The 20,420-nt window shown below is 39.7% G+C and overlaps 1 protein-coding gene across 4 annotated transcripts in view; it reads right to left on the reverse strand.

Annotated features, from left to right (window-relative positions):
• Window positions 1-20,420, reverse strand: part of TTLL5 (tubulin tyrosine ligase like 5) — a 136,361-nt gene that overhangs the window by 53,254 nt on the left and 62,687 nt on the right. For all 4 annotated transcript variants that reach the window (XM_082058450.1, XM_082058448.1, XM_082058449.1 and 1 more), the window contains 2 exons: window positions 18,822-19,012; window positions 1,922-2,076 (listed from right to left, as the gene is read on the reverse strand). In XM_082058450.1, the coding sequence (XP_081914576.1) occupies window positions 1,922-2,076; window positions 18,822-19,012 (346 nt within the window). The remainder of the gene's footprint in view (window positions 1-1,921; window positions 2,077-18,821; window positions 19,013-20,420) is intronic.

Consider the following 20,420-nt stretch of genomic DNA (forward strand, 5'->3'; position numbering starts at 1 on the left):
CATCCAGCACTGAGCACAGGCTGACACCCATCAGATGACTCTCTATGAACTGCCTACTCCAATGTAACAGATCAAGTAGCAAAAAAGGCATTTATAATACAAGATAACCATCTCTACATATCATGACTTCGATATTCCTTTTGCAATTCTCTCATTAAATAAAAAGTCACAGCCAAGTAATCCAGCACTGCCTCAAGAATCCCTTTTTTACACTTCCAGATTTACCTAAAACTTTTAACTCCTGGTATTTTGGCCATTCAATACAAGCACCCACAAACATAAACTAATTCGATAAATAGTCTTAAGAAATCTTTCTGTTTATTGCTCTGTGGATAGAAACAGGGAAACTGAAGTACTGAAAGACCAAATGGTTCATAAAAGGTCTGAAGATGGAATCTTATACCACCTGTGGCCAGACAATTCTGAAGTACTTTTGGATTGCTGTACAAAAGAAAACAGAATTTCTAAAGGCATTAAACTATGCATAAAATGCTAGATGAGGCACAATCCTGGAAATCATTCAGAGTGGAGTTCTGGGCATCAAATGATGGGTTCTCAGGCAACATATAACTGAAATGGTTTCAGAGCAATATAATTACAGTGACTTGTGCAGAGTTCTGCAACAGAAGATTCTGACCATGAGTAATCCTTCTCCAGCTATGTCTGTGAGTCCATGCAGAGGTGCAAGCAGAGTTGAGAAAGGAACAGAAGCTCTAGGACAGCTGGCACACTGCTGCTCTCCCAAGCTATGTAGGAAAGGAAAGCACTTTAACACCTGTTGGATAGGTTCTTTATTTGGATTAGGTAATAGCTTGCCTGGCTGGGCTCCAAGAGCAGAATCACCTCTTCTCTCAATAACTCTAAACCCCAGAGGCAAACATCATGCTGGAACAGAAACAGGCCAGGAATTCATTTCTCACATTCCTCTTTAGGCAGGATAAAAAGCAGTGACTGATGAAATAAGAACAATTTTACATACTTCAGCTTTCCAAATCCCATTCCAATCTTCTTTTGATGGAATCATTTGGGAAAGGATGCCTTCTGCACTGTATGTCTGCTTCTCTCACCTCCATTTTCCAGTAGCATTTAGGCACCAATGACAAGAATCACTATTTTCATGGATACAGTGCTTTCCAGTTCTAAACTCGTGTGTTGGAAAAGCTCTGCCTCATTATTATCTTTTAAAAGACAGAAATGAGTGCTTAGGCAAAGGAATAAGTAATATTTATTGAAGTGGAAAAGGAAGAACTCAAGTCTCCAGCAGTTCTGGGCCTGTATTTAGCCCACGATACTGCAGCAAGCCCAACTTGCTCCTACCTTCCAAGATCCAGAGTCCTCAGGGTAAATCTTGGTGCACTTTCAATTCCAGGAAGAATTGTCTTACTGCAAAAATCACAGTCCTCTGCCCTGAGTCCCATGAGTATATCAGCCATAAATATAAACTCCAATGTCCAAAATTAATAAAAACCGTAAAGAAACCATCTGAGAAAGAAAGTTTTATAAACACTGCAAAATGCTGCTCTACCTTTGAACAATCTAAAATTGATATTCAAGGAAAAAGAATGAGCACAAGGTCTTACTGGAGATTTCTGCAGAATCAGGTATAAGTTTGCATTCTGCATATGTTTCAACACCAGCAAACCTAAACTTACAGATGCAAGGATGAGAAATGATCAAAGAGAAACAGACATCTCCCTTTCGTTCTACATGTTCATCCATGCCCTTATTTCACCATGAACCTGCCAGCTCTGGCAACATGGCTCTTTTATCATAGGCATAGTTTCTACAATAGTCCTGAGAAGAACCAGTAGTAGGCCCTTAGATGTTATCATCTGAGCAAGAAGCCAAATACAAATTATAAAGGAGCTCCTAAGTGCACTGCATTCTTCCTCAAAAAGCTGGAGCAGCAACTTCAACTTACCTGACTGCTGAAGAGACAGATCTTCTGTCAGCTACATGAGTGTCTGACTGAACAGTCAACAATGACCCTCTTTTGTTGAGCAGTGACTGGTAGCTCTGTGGGGCAGCTGCATTGCCCTTGCTTATAGCTCCACTTGCCAAGTTCAGGTTTGTTAACTAAAGAGGGGAAGAAAATAAAAAAAGACATCAGAAACAATCACAAGCCAAGAAAAACACAAAAGGTGTCACTAAGTAAACTGCATACAGCATGTACTGAGACAAGTAAGAGTGCTGGAGAAGGGAAGTCTTTGTATGCAGAAGAACTGCCAGTTGCATAAAGCAGTGGGAGAGATGACACCAACAGCCACCATGCTTGAGATGAATTCAAGCACCAGCATTAAAACTACAACTCTTCAATTCACAGATGAACAAAGGAGGAAAAGGACAAAGATGGGGCATAGATCCCAAAGTCAGAAAGCAACATCACATTCCTGCCCTGTGAAAAGTTAACTCTACATGCACTAATCAAATGCTAGTTCATATTACACTGAGCAGAGATCAGTGTCTGCCCAGTCATCATGTGCTGTGTCACTAAGTTAGCCACATGTATCTATCCCCTCTTCATGCATACGTATAGGCACAAGCTAACAGTCTATGTACCTTTAATATAAAATTCCAAAGCAAACTCTACCACACATGACAGAAACTTCTCACCCAGCCACTTCCAAAGCATTCACACAAGTAAACACACCAGTAAATGATATACATAACAGGATTTTAGGCTATGTTTGTTATATAAAGCTCTAAAGAAATTATCCATGTGTTTTTAAGCATATAAAATGTGTACCATTGTTTCTTTCTCTGACCATTCTTCTTGCATTGCTTATCTTTTTCAAAGATCAAACTCTACAAGCAGACTATCTGTTGTTTTATTGAGGAGAGCCTAAATACATAGTGTAATAGCATCTACTAGAGCAGCGTATTAGTTTACATTAAAAAAAACCCAACCCAAACAAAATGAAAACAAACAAAACAACCCACACAACATTGTATGACAGTTATTAATTACTACAAAGGTTTCAAAGCTATCATACCCAGTCAGATATTACCAGAATTAAGTTTATGACTGCCTTTAATTACATGGTCACATGCTGCTTTTTAGGAGCACAGAGCAGACCTGGTTCTGCACCAAGATTAAGGTCATATGGCAAGAAAGACTCATCTGTATTGCCCCCACTCACTTATGTGGCAACTGGAAGGCATATAACCAATGAGACACAGGTCACAGACAGAAAGAAGAGCCTAATAACTAGCCCTGCATCTGCTCCAGATCTCAAAGGTAATGCTTATTAACTCACTTAAGTGTGACTTAAGCATAGCTTGTGAATTCCCATCTTTGAGATCTTAATGCTCTTTTACCAGAATTTGTGGTATGTACTTGTTTGAGAAATTGCACAGCTTCACTGTAACACACCACCCTCATACCTACAATAGGCTTGTGCAGGACTGCAGACTTCACATCCTCTGACTGAACTCTGGAACATGAACTTATGTTACAGCTGGAAACACGGTGGGTTGCCACTTGTTCTGTTGTTCAGTAGTACAAGGCATCTAAGCATTTTGTAAATTCAGAAATCTTAACTCTTACTTCAAGTTCCACACAGGATTAAGTTATAGTGGTTATGCACTAGGCTTTTCCAAAAGCAATGGCTTTTGTCTCAGCCCTTCTCAGCTCTATCCCTTCCCATTCTTGCTCCTTGTCTGTGTGTCATTATTCTCACCTAGCCAATCCCAGCTTTCACATTTCAGGAGTCACTCTCCCTATTCTGCTCAGTCCAGTCTCATTCTTACAGACTTCAAGCCCTGGCGCCCCCACTACCTCTGGCCCGTGAGCTACACCATTTCAGGCCTGGAACTTCCCATAAGAGTAGTTATTTGATCTATCCTCCTGCACTTTTATTCTTAGTTCCTCTTCCAGGTGCTCGCATGCCCTATATCCAGGTGACTCTTGTTTTATTCCCCTGCCCAGCCCACTCTTTTTGCCAGCCTCTTTGTTCACCCAGCCCCAGAGTGCAGGCTCCTCACTGGACCACATTTGCCACACTGCAATTCCTTCCATTTCTGTCCTTTCACCCAAATGCTTCTTAGTGTCCTCTCCTAAATTACCTCCCAGTCTAAATTTCACAGCCTCCTTGTCCTAGCTGTTCTCCACACCTTGGCAGAATTCCCACTCATTCTGCACTTAAGTCAGACAGGCTACCAACCCATCATGCACAAGGTCACTGAGAACACAGGAGAATGGGGTCTCAAGCCTCAGTATTCTAGAGGTGCAAATATGGAGAAATTCAGTTTAGCATCCTCAGTGTGGAGGGAACCTCCAGGAAGCCAAGAAGCTCTGGCAGGTGCTGCTGAGTATATTTCACCCAAAGCTTTTCAGTGTGCAATCAAGCCTGGGGAAAATTTTAAATTCCAAAATGCTATTCCAAATCCAGAGATTTAAAACAAATATTCTGTAGATATTAACATGCACAGATACATATATATATATTTTTTTTTTTTTAAATCTAGCCTTGGTTTTGGCTGGAACACTTCACTTTGCCTGAAGTGTTCTGAAAACTGAACACTGAGCACAGAAAACACGAGTCCCACTGGATAAAGTTTCAGAACACTATAAGCAATTTAAAACAAGATCTTACCGTGGGACACATTGGGCAAGCTTGGTAACAGGCAGTGCTACCCATCTGATATGGAAAACAGCATTAGGTATAATTTTGGTGCCTTTACCTCACCCTTAAATGTTGTTGTCTTCTGTAGGATTTAATTAAAATGTAAAGCATTTTCATTGCAGTAACAGAAAGCTTCAAATTAGGTTTAGTTCTGATTGCACCAGGCACTATACAAATACCTAACAATGACAGTTTCTGGCCACAAAGAGTTTATTGTCTGAAAAGAAGCAAGAATGGCAAATGAGGCAAATACAGATGCCAACACAATAAATGAAATAGGATATATACAATTCTTAGCTTGTCAGCTTTACTAACGCATCCAATGTGTGAAATGAAGATTACTTTGTCCAACTTTCCCTCCTCATCATCTTTATAGCAAGAACCATTTAGTCTGATGAATTACCACCTCACCCCTGCTCTATTAAAGAGATATGCTTTCCTCTCTAATACTGTACCATTGTTTATTTGAAAGCTATCTTTCTAAGCAAAGCAGGTGAGCAAATAGCTTAGCATGGGTAGCGGGGACATTTCACACATTCCAGAGAGACAGGTGTTTAAACTACAGCAGGATTAATTAAGTACAGGCAAGGGATTCAGAATGAGGGAGAGAACACCAGCAAAAGCAAAAGGTCGAGCTGCAGCCAGCCCACCCAGCTGGGTGCTCCTGCTTGTTCCTGCACCATGTGCCAAGACCTTTCAGCTGCTCCCCAGGATGTTGCTGTGCTGGGCTGCTGGGACACCTCGAACACATCTGTGCTCAGCAGAGCAGCTTCATTTTCCAGTCACTAGTCCTCCTGGGCACCTGATTAAACTGTATTCTTCCCTTTACAGAGGCAAATACTTAGCAGCAAATCAGTTGTTCCTTTGGCTTAAAAGGAGATAACATACCTGAACCAAAGCAGATCCCAAAATCTCCACAAAGAATAGCTTGCAGTTTCAGCAACTGTGGGTAGTGGAAAACAAAACAAAACAAAAAACACACACAAGAAGCCCTAAACAAACAAACCGTAAGAAAGGCAGGCTCGTGGGGCTCAAGAGGCAAGGTTATTATTGGTGTCGATCTACAACAATAAAGTTAGTTTTCACACTGAGTTGGATCAAGATAGATTAAAACTCTCTTGCTAATTAAGATTCCTGTTTTTTACCAGCAGTGAGGGGCTTCAGAATATTTTTTCTGATACTGACAATATGCAGGAGACCTGTGTGTGCTGCACTGCATGCTTCAAGCATCCCTGATTTCAAACATCTCTCCTCACATCAATATATGCTCTGTGGAGTTTGTAAAGGGTGAGATAATACACAGCTAATATCTCTCAGGATAGAATGAGTCAAAGTTTTGCCACCATTTTTAAACTGTTCCGGACAGCAAAAAGGTCACAAACTGAAAGGAACTTGCTGAGTGAAGAATGCAATAGGGTAGTAAATCCCAAAAAGCTCTCATAAAAGGAGGAGAGCCCACTCAATGTACTTTTGCTTATTATCTAATATCAAGAAACAGGAGGGAAGAGCATGTGGGTTGTCACAGCCATATCAATAAATAGAGCATTGCGTTAGAAAACCTAACAGCACATATATGTACTATTATACTTACATCGATACAGTGCTAGTAAGTCAAAAGACAAATTATTGCATAATGCCAAAATACTTCTTTTTATAAAAAAACCTGAAGTGTTACAAGGTAGTTACGACTGCAATACACTTGCTTTCTTGTCAGCAGAGACACAAACTTAAAGAACCAGTCTCCATGGTCTTGCTCTATTCAGAGAAATTTATTTCTGAATAAATTTCAGATTGAAAGCAAGTTCACAATACAGAATGATACCCTAAAGTGCTGGATATAAGAGCTGAGGGTCTTGTTTGTGTTAATCTGCTTCATGATTTAAATAGGAAATACAAAATCTCCAAATACAGATAGAAAAAAAGAAAATTCCAGGACAGAATTTGTTTCTAATGAATAGCATCCTACAGACAAAGACCCATTGTATAGTAGCTTTAAGAAATCCCAAGCAAGAGTCAGAAGAGGAGCGTAATATCTTTCACATCTCTGATCTACATTATACTATTCTTTCAATAGTTTCCCATTATCATATTCAGTATTTTTTTAATGATATTTCCCATATCATGTTCAGTATCCCATTATCAAATGAAGTATTTTCATTTTGATCTTGACTAATGTTTCAAATAAGCTAAAGCAACAAATGTTAACAGTGGCAAAAGAAAACAAACACACCAACAAAAAAACCCCACAATCACAACAAAACAGTGCTGCAGATCAGCCTCCACAGATTCACAAAAAGCCTCCTAAAAGCCTGAGTGTTTCTCTTGCTGGTTTGCAGGAGTCAAGCAGGGTGAACAGGGACACATCATCACAAGAAGTGGTTACCCTGCCCCTCTTGGCAGAGAGTGGAAAAGTGACTTACATTTTCAGTACAACATCCTGAGTTTCACTTGTCAATGTGTTACAACACTGAGAAAGCAACACACTACAAAGAAGGGCTACTTCACACTCCCCAGCCAGCAGATTTAGTATTTTTCTGCCAGAAGCCAGTCATGTCCTGTTGCCTATGAAGTGCTGGGGAATGGAGACTAGAAAGTCTATGGTTCAGCTATCTTACTCGGAGCCACACCTGCATCCTCTCCAGTTCACACATCACTTTTCCATTTGGATCTTTCTGACTGGTAAAGAGGAAAAGGAATTCAGCATTCAAGCCATATCTCAAATATCAAGACTACGAGATATGCCAAAAGAACACAGTCATTATAGGTCTACTTCATTTGCTCTTCAAAAAAAAAAAAAACTTCAATATGATTTAAATGTTCACAGTCTGAAACAGGAGGAGACCTAATGCCACAAAGTTTTTGGCACAATGTACCCTAACAATAAGTTTCAAAGCTGTATATATGAACATCAACACTTCACTGTGCAACTCTTCCTTTAAAGAAGGATGCGACAGGGATCATGGTAAGACATAGGTAAGATCACTGCTCCTCTACTTCATGACAAGACCAGTAGCTTTAGGTTTTGGTGCCTCAGACAGGACAAGATGACACAGTATCATAAGCTCAAAAGAGGAAGCATTCTACTAGAAAACTGAAAATGTACAAGATGTCTCATCATTTGCAATATCTTCTCCTTTGCCTTTTGATCTATTTTTTGCTGTGTGCTCAGCTTGACTCCTTCAAGACCACTCAGTCAATCCCTAATTTTCCATTTTATTACTTACATTCATCCAGCAATGCCATCTTTATCCAATAGCTTGTAAAAGAAATCTTTCCTTTCTTCTGTTACCTGGCTTCTGTAGTCAGTGTATTTTCACCTGCCAAGCCTTCCTCAGATACACATACCCCTGAGGCTTTCAAGATCACTGAAATATTTGTATTCCCAGGAACAGAGGGGAAAAGCTAACAACTTGCCATTAAAAAAAAAAACAAAAAACAAAAAACTTGCTGCATTCTTTTAGTTATATTTTTATTCTTTCAGGCTTCAGAGATGAATATGAATAGATGCTACAACAATATAAATATTCACTGTTAATCTGTCCTCTCCCCAGTCACTGTGTTGCAACTTCCTGGCCTCACCACAGAGGTCCCATGTGCATGTGTGATCTAGCGCAGGCTGGCGTGACTCGGTCTAACAGAGCACCCAGGTCTTCCAGTACTCTTGGAAGCAGTCCGCCTGCCTAATGCATTGAGGTACTGGAATCCAACAAGTCATCTCAGGATGGGAAACCCCAGGGCATCCTAACCTGCCTCTCTTCTTAAGAGGCAAAGGATACTCCAAACCACAAATCTCTAACATACACACTTTCACTATCTGAATAGTGGCACAAAATATACCTACTACAGATTCCTTGAAGAAACTCTGTAAACAGATTTTTTTTCTAGGCCCAGCTCCTTGTTATCCAGGCCAGTTTGCTGACCACACCCCATACTGAAACACCTTAATTTTATGTACAGATTTGAATTTGCAGGAGCAACCAGCCAGAAGAAGGGAAGAACTGGGGCTAACAGGCTGGAAAGTGTGAAATCTGTGTGCGTACCACAGCTGATCTGGCCAAGGGCCTGTGACATTCCTTCTCTGCTCGTGGAGCTTACCAGCTTACAGGATATACATGTGCATACAGAGCACAAGTGTTCCAGTCTCCAGAAAATGTTCCAGACAAAGACCTGCCAGAGACATTCCTGGGAAACCTGACAAAATTGCAAATTCCTTTGTAGTGTCTCCAGCATATGCATCCATTTAACAAGGGAAAAAAAAAAACCCAAGTTACTGCTTCTGCTGTGAATGGCTGAACTCCCCTCTTCCTTCTCCTGAAAAAGTCAGGCTTCCATTTAGACACTCTCTGCCTGAAAACTTCCCAGTGGGAGTCATTTTGACAAGGCACGGTCCTGCCAAACATTTGATGATCAGGGTGTAATCTGTCCCATAACATGAGTTCTAGCTGCTCAGCTTGGCCCATGTGGTGACTCTCTGCAGATGTTGCTGCATCATAACAAAAGCCTTTGCTCCTGATTCCCTGTGGAGCCTCAGAGCAAAAGGGGTTCAGTTTGAGCACTGCAGAAACTACATTGACATTTTTGCATCCTGCGACCTCTACTGAGATCAGTTATTTAACTGCTGATGCTGCATATCAGTAGCATCAAAAGTAATTCCAGCTCCTATGTGAACAGCCTACAGATGAGGAGTAGATGGCAGCCTGTAACAGCACAGAGCTGCGTGAAAGAGGAAAGAAAAATAGTCCTCGGTCTTCATCTCCTGGCTTCTTGCTCCGCTTCCTAGTAACACTGAGATGCCTTTTTCCTTTACACTTGCCTTCTTTTCCACCAATGGAAGGGTAAAAACCAACCAAATGATTACATCAGGAAAATAAATCTGAATAAGGCTCAGATAAAGTCAGTTGAGTCAAAGCAAGGGACAAACACTGAAGAAAAACATTTGGTGGAGAAAATAGGCCCACCAAATCATTGGAGAAATCTGCTGCATCCCCAGTTTCATGGTATTTTTGTAGTCACCATGTAGCAGTGCTCAGGTCTAGAACTGAAAGAGCTGATGTTCACTGGGACCTGTAGAGTGTGCTTTGGCACCCTGGCAGTTTGCTTTGTGGCACTTTTCCTCTGCTGAGGATAAGGCAGGCCAGGGTACACAGGCCACACTGTGTAATTGAGACAGGCAACTGAGGACTGGTGTAGATTCAAATACTGTTGCAGCGGATGCTAAGCTGAAGCTTGCAATTTTGGGATTCCTGTGACATATTAGCCCCACAAGGTCACTCTAGGGCACTGTAAAGTGCCCATTCCAACTCTTCCTCACTCCCTCTCTCCTGCCCTAGGGTTTAGTAAACTCATCTGTTTCTTGCTAATTTCCACCTTCTGTCCAAATGAAAAATGTAGAATGAGAAAAGTGCCCCATACTCCTGTGGATCTGTCAGCATGTTTGCAGGAATCCTGGCTGCTGGATCTTGGGCACTGACTGGCTGCACAAGACAGAGGGAGGCAGCTCATTATAGCCTTTGCCTGGGTGGTCTGATGTTATCCCTGTGATTAAGCGTCCCGGCTAGAAGAATTGGAGCTATTCCTAATGATAGCTGGGTCCTGAAATCTCACACTCTCCCTCACAGAGAGGGGCAGAGCTCCCACCAGGCTTCCCCTCCTCCTTCTCTTCCTCCTCCTGGTGAAGCTGGCCAATTCAACACATTCTTCAGTTCACTAGCATTAATAACTACAAAGTACTACAGATATCAACTGCAACCCCCCCCGCCAGAAGTCAGTGATAGGGACCTCACATAGATCCAGCATTGCAGAAGAAAACCTTCTTTTCACCTTACCGCATATTTCAGAGAGAAGTAACATGCTATTCACAAAGAAAAAACACATATATCCAGGATCCGGCCATCTGGCTCTGGATCTACACACATGCTGTGCATTTTAATGTCCTCTGCATAGAAAGTCTCACAATACAAGCACATTGAAATATTTTATGCTAAACACACGTGAAATAAAGACTTTAGGATTAATGTCCCGTAAGGAAAACAGCAGAGGGAAAAGTCTGGATTATTTTGGTCACCGCCTTCATCCACCAAGAAAGGCCAATGGCTAACAGTAGCTACAGATGCAAAAACCTTCTTAGTTCAGTGCGACAGAAGCAACACAGTAGCCAGTGAGCTTCCTATATCACAAATCAAGGCAAGCGAGGCAATTAAGTCCCTACACAATGAGAGGGGCTTACTGAACTGCATCTCCAGGCTTCATTCTCCACCTCACCACCAACGTATCTTCCTTGATTCTCCAACAGTACTGTTACTATCTTGGGATCATGCTAGGCAATGGGCAAACTGGACAAGAAAATCTCAGGACAAATGAAAAATTGAGTATCGTTAACATACTGACACTACTACACATACTGACAAAGACATTGTCACTCTGTAAAAACAACTAGCAATCATTTGCATGCCTTAACTAGGGAAATCACTAATTTCAGATACTGATTTCCTCATGAGTGTCTCAGTAACCTGCTTATCATAAAGGAAATATTTAGTTTGATTACAGTAAAGCAATGTAGCAAATAAAAAGTCATAAATATGGAAGCAGCAGTAGCATAGAATTGTTCCACAGTATTAAAGACAAACGGTCAGTTCAGAGCCATGGCCCAGCAAACTCGCTATACTGCCTGGCATATTGTGGAAGATAGAAAAAATTTCTATGCATCTAACTGAAACATCTTATTGATAAGGAAAATTAATTTGTTATTTCTGTATGTTAAAATCTAGGGATCTATAATTTGCAAAATGATCAAAAATTTGCAAAATCTGTCTCAGGTAACTATGGCCTGTTAAGATTTCTGCCTTAATGGTATTTTGTTGCAGGAAGTTCCAGAAGGTAAGTATATTCTGTGACAATAACTATTCACTTATCAGTTTTTACTCTGATGTCTTCCTACTAAACTGAATATCCCCTTCTTATTATGAGAAACATGAATAAAATGAACTTTATTTACCTTGTCATTCACTGGTCTGTATAATTCCTTCATATGTATCTGCTCTCTAAACAAGTAAACTTAATATTTTCACTTTCTTATTAAAAATGCATTTTGCAAATAATTGTTGTAGTCAGTCATCTGCAAATCCCAGTTATTTTTCTTGAATTCACTTTAGGAATGGCAACCAGAACTGAAAGCAGTTTTTCAAGGGATGATGTCTAATCAATGCCTACACAATTACATACTATTTCCTATCGTGTTCCTTAAACATGCTAATAATTTTTGGTTTTGCCTTTACTGCTTGACTTAGAACAGGTATTTCCACTAAGCTTTCCAGAAAACACTCATTTTCTGATTAATTCAAAGCTTATTACTTTAAGTGGTGAAAATTACTGCTTGTCATGTAACCAATTATTTGTAAACACTGAACTTCATCTGCCAATGTCTTGCCCAATTAATGCAGTTGTTAAAGTTCTCTTAGCTTTTCTCATAATAATCAAGAGAATACAGATGTACTGACAAATTACCAGGAGACAGGCTCAAGTTTAAGTTTACAGCACACACGTAGCTTCACAGCAATTGAACATCTGGACACTTGTAGCCCTCATTATACTGAAGGTAACCTCATGTGGTAAACATGAGCTGCACAAGCACATGTTCTACATGGATGAACACTACAGAGTAGTTAATCTACTGTAAATTCACACTCCATATTACCTTGCAATAACCTGCTTTTATATTCATTCTTTAGGTAATAATATGCAGTCATTATCACAGAACCATGAACCTCGTCCTTCCGAATCTTTACCTTCACACTCCATCATGTGCATTCTGTATTCTACATCCTCAGTTACACTCTTGCTGTACAGCAACCTGGCTAGTAATTTTTTTATTTTACTTTTTTTTTTTTTCTCTGTCTGGTTTGTATCTACAACAAAACTTTACTTCTCACCCAGCAGATACCTGCCTTGCTTAACAGTCCTTGCTGAAAGCTTGTCAAAAACTTTTTTGGAAGTTTGAACAAGAAGAACTAGTTCCACTCGATGCTATTTTTCTCAGTTCAAATAATTCTAATAGATCAAGACATGGATTGGGTGTTTTGTTTTGGTTTTTTGTCTGAATTATGTTTATCTGGGTGAATCAAAATTCCATTTTGATTTCAATTTAATATATATCTGCCAGTGGATCAAGACTCGCTGCTTTAATCTACAGCAGGGGTGTCAAACTCATTTTCACTGGTGGCCGCATCAGCCTTGCAGTTGCCTTCAAAGGGCTGAATGTAATTTTAGGACTGTATAAATGTAGGAACAGGGAACTTTAGGGCCCTTATTACAGATAAGCACATTTGTTGCCTTTCTGTCCTCTATACCAGCTTTACCACTGACCACACCTTTCAGTAGGAACTTCATCACTTCACTCTTGCGTTTCTGAACTCCTAAATGTATACCATCCAGCCATAGAAGTCTCACAAAATATTTTTTGCCTATTTTTTTCTCCTAGGAGCTTAACTTCATTACCTGGAAAGAAAATGTATCTCCTCTGTATCTACTGTAGTGAAAAATAATGCAAAGGAAAGACTTTATCCCCAATGAATTAATAAATTAATCTCTCAATAACATATTTAAGGAAATCTGATTTCCTGTGGCATCCTTGCGTGTCCCTCTGACCAATAACCACGCGATTCACAAGTCTGCTCCCTGTGATATCATCAAGATCTCTCTCCTCTATGTCCCCCCAGCTTACATGCAAGAAGCAGCACATGTTGCAGCTAGTTCCAGATTAGAAGCCTGTTCACTGCTACTTACTATACGCATTCTGACCAGCGAGGCAGCAGTCCAAACAGAACAGAAACACTGAACTCCACTTCAGCTCTCAACTGAAACAATCTCACGGGCCTTGCACTTCTATGCACTTAGCATTTTTCAAGAAACAGATAAGAACCTACTATCTTCAAGACTAATTTAGTTGAAACTTAGGGAATTTGGACAGGGGCTCTCTCTTGTTTTCTTATGACCTTCTGAGCTCAGATACATCCATATTATCCTACTCAGCCATGAACTTATCAGGCTAAAGCTGAATCCTCAAAGGCACACATTTTCCATAGAGATCTCCATGTTGCTTGCTCCCAAACGTATTAGGTAGCTAGTGGAACACCTTGTTATTTTTGGATACTGTGGAATATTTTAGTTAGATGGTGAGTACTGCAAAAATCAGGCAGCATTCAAGAGAAATGTTATGGGGAGAAGTATTTAACTCTCACTGTTTGTCAAAACCTCAAAATCAACTTCATTATTAGATTTTATATAATCACAAAAATATTGTAAATCTGTGTTTTTAAGTAAATAAAATGGACTAGAATTCCTCAGAAGGAAAAACTAACATTCATTGTTAACAGGTGTAATAAAAAATAAAGATTTTTCTCAGCAGCTTCACTGTATTTATTGATGTGTAATGCTGAATATTTATCTTTCATAACCTGAGACTGTCATACTCCAATGTGTCCTTAAGGCAACATCTGTCCTGCACTTACCATTAAAGACAGTTACAGAAGTCATCCAAACAGCTGCTCCTTTTCTAGTCTAAGACAGAACAACGCTGCCCCTCTTTTCTCTCCATTAATCTCTCTCTCATTGCTGCAGCTGGGCAGTAAAGCATCATAGAGTGATGCAGGAGATTAAGTAATGATTCTTATGGGTTCTAGATCAATATTTCTACTGTATAGCCCTGTGAAGGCATCCTTATTTTCTCCATCTTCCAAGCATGAAGATGCACTGATGAAATTTTATATGATATAACAAAAAATATTTTTCAAAAATACAAATTAACCAAAGGCAACATGTTCTCTCACACTTCATGAGATAGTGTGTAAGGACTGAAAACTAACTGTACAAGGGAATGAAATCGCACATCAGTAAGGCTTTACATTGCTACCATCTCCACATTCCATATTATAAGAACTGCTCACTTTATCACTTTATCAGTATCACTGTGAAGTTCCCATCTGGTGTTTCAGAAGTGAATGGAGAGGACTGGCAAGACAGAAAGCTGATGTAATCACAAAAATCTTGTTTTCTTAAGATGACAGATTTTAAATATCTTGTTCAAAGCTTGCCATATACTTACACTTAAAATTTTCCCTTTGAACATTGGCATTCAGCAGCCAATTAGCCTTGATAAATCAGACTGATTTAATACAGAGGGCAGAATACAAGAGTGTAAGGGAGAAAATGTGAAAGAGGTGCTTTGAACATGAGTACAAAACAGTGAAGAACAGCAGGGACTGGAGAGGGACAGAGGTGGACTCCCAACCAGAATGGCAACATCATTCCAAGCACAGCTGTTGAGGCTGCATTCCTGGGAACCCCGGAGACCCACACTAGTACACAGATACCAGAACCAGTTCTCACAAGAATGGGAATGGAAAATAAGCTTCCCAGCTGCTCTTGGAAGGAGGTAATGTATTCAGACTACCCCTGCCCCCAAGACACAGCTGGGCACAACACAAGGAAACAAGGCACAGACAAAGACATCCAACTCTCACGCAGAAGCTTGTGCCTTTGGAAAAGAAACACAGTCCACAGCAAGAGCAGTATTTTCTAAAGTCTCTCTTTCACACACCCCCTCCAAATCAGTAGTCCTAATCTTGGCATTAAACTTAATTAAATCCAAATATCAAGTCCCTTTCATAAGAGTCAGGTACTTTCCAACAAGGTAGGCTAACTTGGAGGTTCTGGAGCAGCTTTAAACAATTGTACTATTTGTATTACTTGGGTAAGTCATGTTCTCTTCCAAGGTTGTTTTCATGCAAATTTATTTTAGAATGCTTTTACTTTAAATGGACTTTTATGTTTCAAGTATCTTAAACAGAGGAGTGAAAAGGGGGAAAAGAACAATTCCATTTCCTGTCTAGAAATGCACAGGAAACTAGTGCCCTGTTTAACTAAATCACACTCATACAAGCCTTATCTCAAACCTTCTCTCAGTTTCCAATTACTCACTTCTCCTTCCCAAAGGAGAGTCCCCAAACACTCCCATCTCAAGTCTTTCCCACTTTCAACCCATATCAATTTTTTTTGACTTCTCACTTCTCTCCAGCTGTTTACTAAATCCTCTCCCACATTTTCATCTACCCTTCTGCACCCATCTTCCCCGCTCCTGGTTCAGACCAAATCCTTGTCTGCCCAAATCTATAACCACACAGCACTCCCTAATAGCTTCACTGATATCTACCCTTCTGCAAATCACTTTCCAAACTGCCAGCCTACTCCGTAATGCCTGAACTTCTCTTATTCATTACATCCCCCTGCTTCAAATCCACATCAATACCCAGTAGTTCAACACCAGGTGATTCCAGGCCCCTCAAAAATGAGCCCAACCCTTGCTTGGCTCCTCCAGTTTTGCCTATACAGGCACTTGCTGCCAGACTACTACTCCTTTATTCTATGCTGCCTGGTACCTCTTGTTACCCTTCATTGTCACGGCAGCCTTGTCTGCCCACAGAACTAAAATCCTTGATCTGTGTTGCAAGACAGGCTTTAAAAGCCATGGTGGATTAAATAATAATAATAATAACAACAATAACAACAATAATAACAATAATAACAATAATAATTTATTGTTATTGTTATTATTGTTGTTATTGTTATTATTATTATTATTATATGACGGAAGAGCAGAATTTGTCCAAGGGAAAAAAAAGGCACAAGTAGTAGCAGTATGCTTTAGCCATGTTCTTTTGGGCCTTAAATTTACATCTGAACCTTCCAAAACATCACTGTTTCAGGCATGATTAAAATAATAGTCTCAGCTGAGAAATTACCATATGCCATAAAATCAGTACTGAAGAATCAGATTGCCTTAAAAGAAAAGCTGTCCTCAACTAAACCATCCAAATTTTCATATTAAGCAAGCTTCATATTTCATCTCCAAAGGGATTATTGTAGAAATATGACCTCTAGAATCACAGTAGAGAGCAGATGTCTACAACTGAATGGACACGGGCTCACAAAAGAAATTCATTGTCAGAGCTCCGGTTCTAAACTTTTCATTGACTTGTGTATCCCTTTCCACATGGATCTTTTTCATAATGACAGAAACCACTAAGACACAACCCAACCCATGTTTCTATATTTCACTACAGAAGCAAAGCCTGTACATACACTGTGTAGCCAAATACAAAATATATCAAGGTCACTCAGAAAATCTACATTGCATGCCAGGAGCTGAAGTCTTTATTGTTTGCTTGTCAGAAAAAAGGGAATTGGCACCTTCATTCTCCTATACATTTCTCACCTCTTCTGTGGGGAAATATCTTGGGAGAACCCAGATGCAAAAAGCAATGCAGACATTTACCACAACCAACACATTTCCAGAGCCACCGCCGCACTTCATGGCCACTTTCACACTGCAGTATACCTACACCAACTGACTGACAGGTGGCTAAACAGCTTTCAGACACCACCACACAATCAGAGTGTGCTCCTCTGTCCCCCTGCACAGCCACGCTCAGGAAGCTGCACAGCCCTTCCCATGTAGACCTTCATGAATTCCCACCTGCATTCCCTCTTCTGTACTTTCAAATTTAACTAGCAGAAAGTAGCTATGGTTGGAATACATAAGTTTTAAAATCATATAATAGCTATATAAATGGCACCAAGAGGACAACTTGCATTATCTTGACAGACCTAAGAAACCACAGCAGTTGGAGCTGAGTGGGAAATGAGTGAATTTAGGGAGAAAGTCTAAAAATTTATTTTTAAAAATTCTTTTCTGAAAAGACTAGAATGAAATAGATGCATTTCAATTTTCCCCCAACAGTTGTTTAGATACTAATTTTTATCCAGGGAGGCAGTTTCCATCCTACATTTAGCTTATAACTAATCAGCATTTCCTGAATGAAGATGTTTCACTAACACATTTTTTTTTAAACAGTATTACTGACAAAGTTTAGCTTCAAAAAGCTGAATTCTGATTTCAATAAGAAAACCAGACTGACAGCTCTGAATGTTACTGGACAAGCAAATAAGCTTCTCCTGATGTTCCCCAAACCATTTCAGGCTTTGAAAGATCAAATTATTTAAGTAGGGTCTGGCCTGACACAAGATCAGGCCTCAGCATCACAGGTGTATTCAGTGCTCACATTCTTTTCTGAGTCCATCAACAAGAAGGTGCTTTGTTTTTGTGACTTATCCTTTAAAGTTCAAGACCTATCTGCAAAGATCAGAGTGCCTGTGTCAGTTCTGCAACTGCATCAAAACCTTGAACTAAATTTAGAAGGGTCTAAAATTGTATTCAGCTTCCTAGAGTTACAAATGCACCCCATCTTCTGAAAATACATATTGCCAATCACCTAACCAGATATTCAAAATCCAGACATAACAATAAAATTGAAAGAAGCAAAAAGAAGCAAATAGCAGCAGTTATTTCACCTATTAAGCATGCCTCAGAAAACTTAACAAAACATCACTTTTAAACCAGTAATTCCAGAATCAAAGTATCAGAGGGAAGATACTTAGACTGTTTGGCCCTAGCAAGGAGGGGAAAAACTAATTTCCAAGGCAAAGTGTCTATCCTGGAGAACCTCCAGTTGGCAGCTTCATTAACTGAGAAGTGTCCAGCTTGAACACCTTTGATGACCACAACTATAGTGTATTATAAAGAAGAAAAATTACTATCTGTGTAAACATTTAGGACATAACTCAAAAAGAAATAGGAAACTAAGTGGAATTCCACCAGAAGCCAATGTAAATTTGATCTATACCACCATGTTTAGCAAAAGGGTAATCATATCCCATAATAGTAAGTACTTCAGTATGTCATTACAATGCTATCAGAATACAGAATTTACATCAGAACCTATTGTGATGACTTCCATTCCCAGCACTGTGACGACACACTAGAGGAATGAGGAAGCAAGTCTCATGGAAGCACAAATCTGACAAGACTTGGTTTTAATGTTTAATAAGACCATTTGGTGTTTCATAACATTTTCTAATCCTCTGCCCAGTCTTGCTTTCTTCTATAAAAGCACCTTAGCAATGTTCTTGTAATCTCATAGAAAATAAAAATTCTTGTTGCTGTAAACACTTCAAAACAGCAATATGACAAAAATAAATTTTTATGAGATTTCCAGCACACCTCATACCAGCCCAGTGCTGACACAGAAGCCTGTGACAGACTAATCTCTTGTCACAGGGTCTCTGGCTTTACTGCTTACATACCTGCCGTGTAAGGAGACTGATGTGGCTTGGTGGGGAATACTGACAGGCTGCGTGTTTTTCTGCCAGATGCTGCAGTTCTGCTGCTACCATACTGTGGCTGTAATGTTTGCCCTTGGAAGAAGTATCTTCTGCTTCTTTGTGAGTCCTGGCTGAGCCCACACGCTGCCCACTTGGACTGCAGTGGCATGAACCTACCAAACAAACATTTGGATATGCTTAGTGAGCGGTATGCCAGACTCTCTCAGCCCGCTTATCACAGAGATACAAAGCAGGTATTATATTTTATGCAGATTCTAGGGAGAAGACAGCCTTCCATTCTACATGGGTATTGCCTATGTAAGCTTTTGTCAATGCCAAACTCATATTCTCTTTATCATAATGTATGTAATGGCAAACAATTCTAGAGAATATTGGTTGCTGTTACCTACATTAAATCTGTAATGTTTTTGCTTAAAAAAAAAAAAAATCCCTTTGAATACACTACTCAGTTGGGAAGTCAGATTTCAATGCTAGAAAGGTTGTCTATATATATATGGCAACTGTAGTATCAATATATATACAGCAACTGCAGTGAACATGTGCTGACCCTGACGTATATCCTAAAGTAAATGTATACCACCATTAACAAAAATAAGTATTTTATCAGGACCACAGCTCTTAGCCCGTGTGTGATTCCCAAAACTTTCCTAATAGATTACAGTCTGCATCTATAAATTCCTACATTTTCATCTACCCTTCAGATTCCTTATACTCTGAAGTTGCATTGTTCAACTATGTTCTACTCCAGCGTGGTAAATGAGAGGTCTTGTTTTTAAGATAGTCTTGGATATGGCAATGCTGAAAGGTTCTAGAGAATGAGATACAGTAATGATTCACTCAAATCTTTCTTTTTTTGGAGGTCTTAACTCACCTTTAAGTATTTAACAAATAGGAGGTTCCATTAAAGGAACAGAAAAACAACTGAGAACAGCACACAAACTGAGACAGGACCTCTGCTAACAAAAACTACTTTAAAAATCACTGAAGATAAACAAGAGATTAGTAATACAATCATATGAAAATATATAATACTTCATTTCCCAGCTCTTTTTGAACAAGTTCAAAGGCTGACTTCAAAGTTTGAGGCTAAGGGAGACCTTCTTGCTGTCTACAACTACCTGAAAGGAGGCTGTAGCATGGAAGGTGTTGGTCTCTTCTCCCAAGTAACAAAAGGAAATGGCCTCAAGTTGCGTCAGGAGAGGTTTAGATGGAATATTAGGAAAAATTTCTTCACCAAAAGGGTTGTCAGGCATTGGAGCAGGGTGCCCAGGGAAGTGGTTGAGTCACCATCTCTGGAGGTATTTAAAAGATATGTAGAGACAGTGCTTAGGGACACGGTTTAGTGGTGGACTTGGCAGTGGTTAACGGTTGGACTCAATGCATCTTAATGGTCTTTTCCAACCTAAATGATTCTATGATTCCCTGTTCAATAAAAGGGCATCTTTGTTAAACAAGGGCTGCTTCTTGTACTTATCCTTTCCATGAGAAATTTAGCACCATTCAACAAGACTCATAATAATAGAAGTGTAAAATTTGTACCTAGTCCAGACCAGAAATTAT

The sequence above is a fragment of the Streptopelia decaocto genome (assembly GCF_964273445.1).
Source record: "Streptopelia decaocto genome assembly, chromosome: 7".
NCBI lineage: Eukaryota > Metazoa > Chordata > Aves > Columbiformes > Columbidae > Streptopelia > Streptopelia decaocto.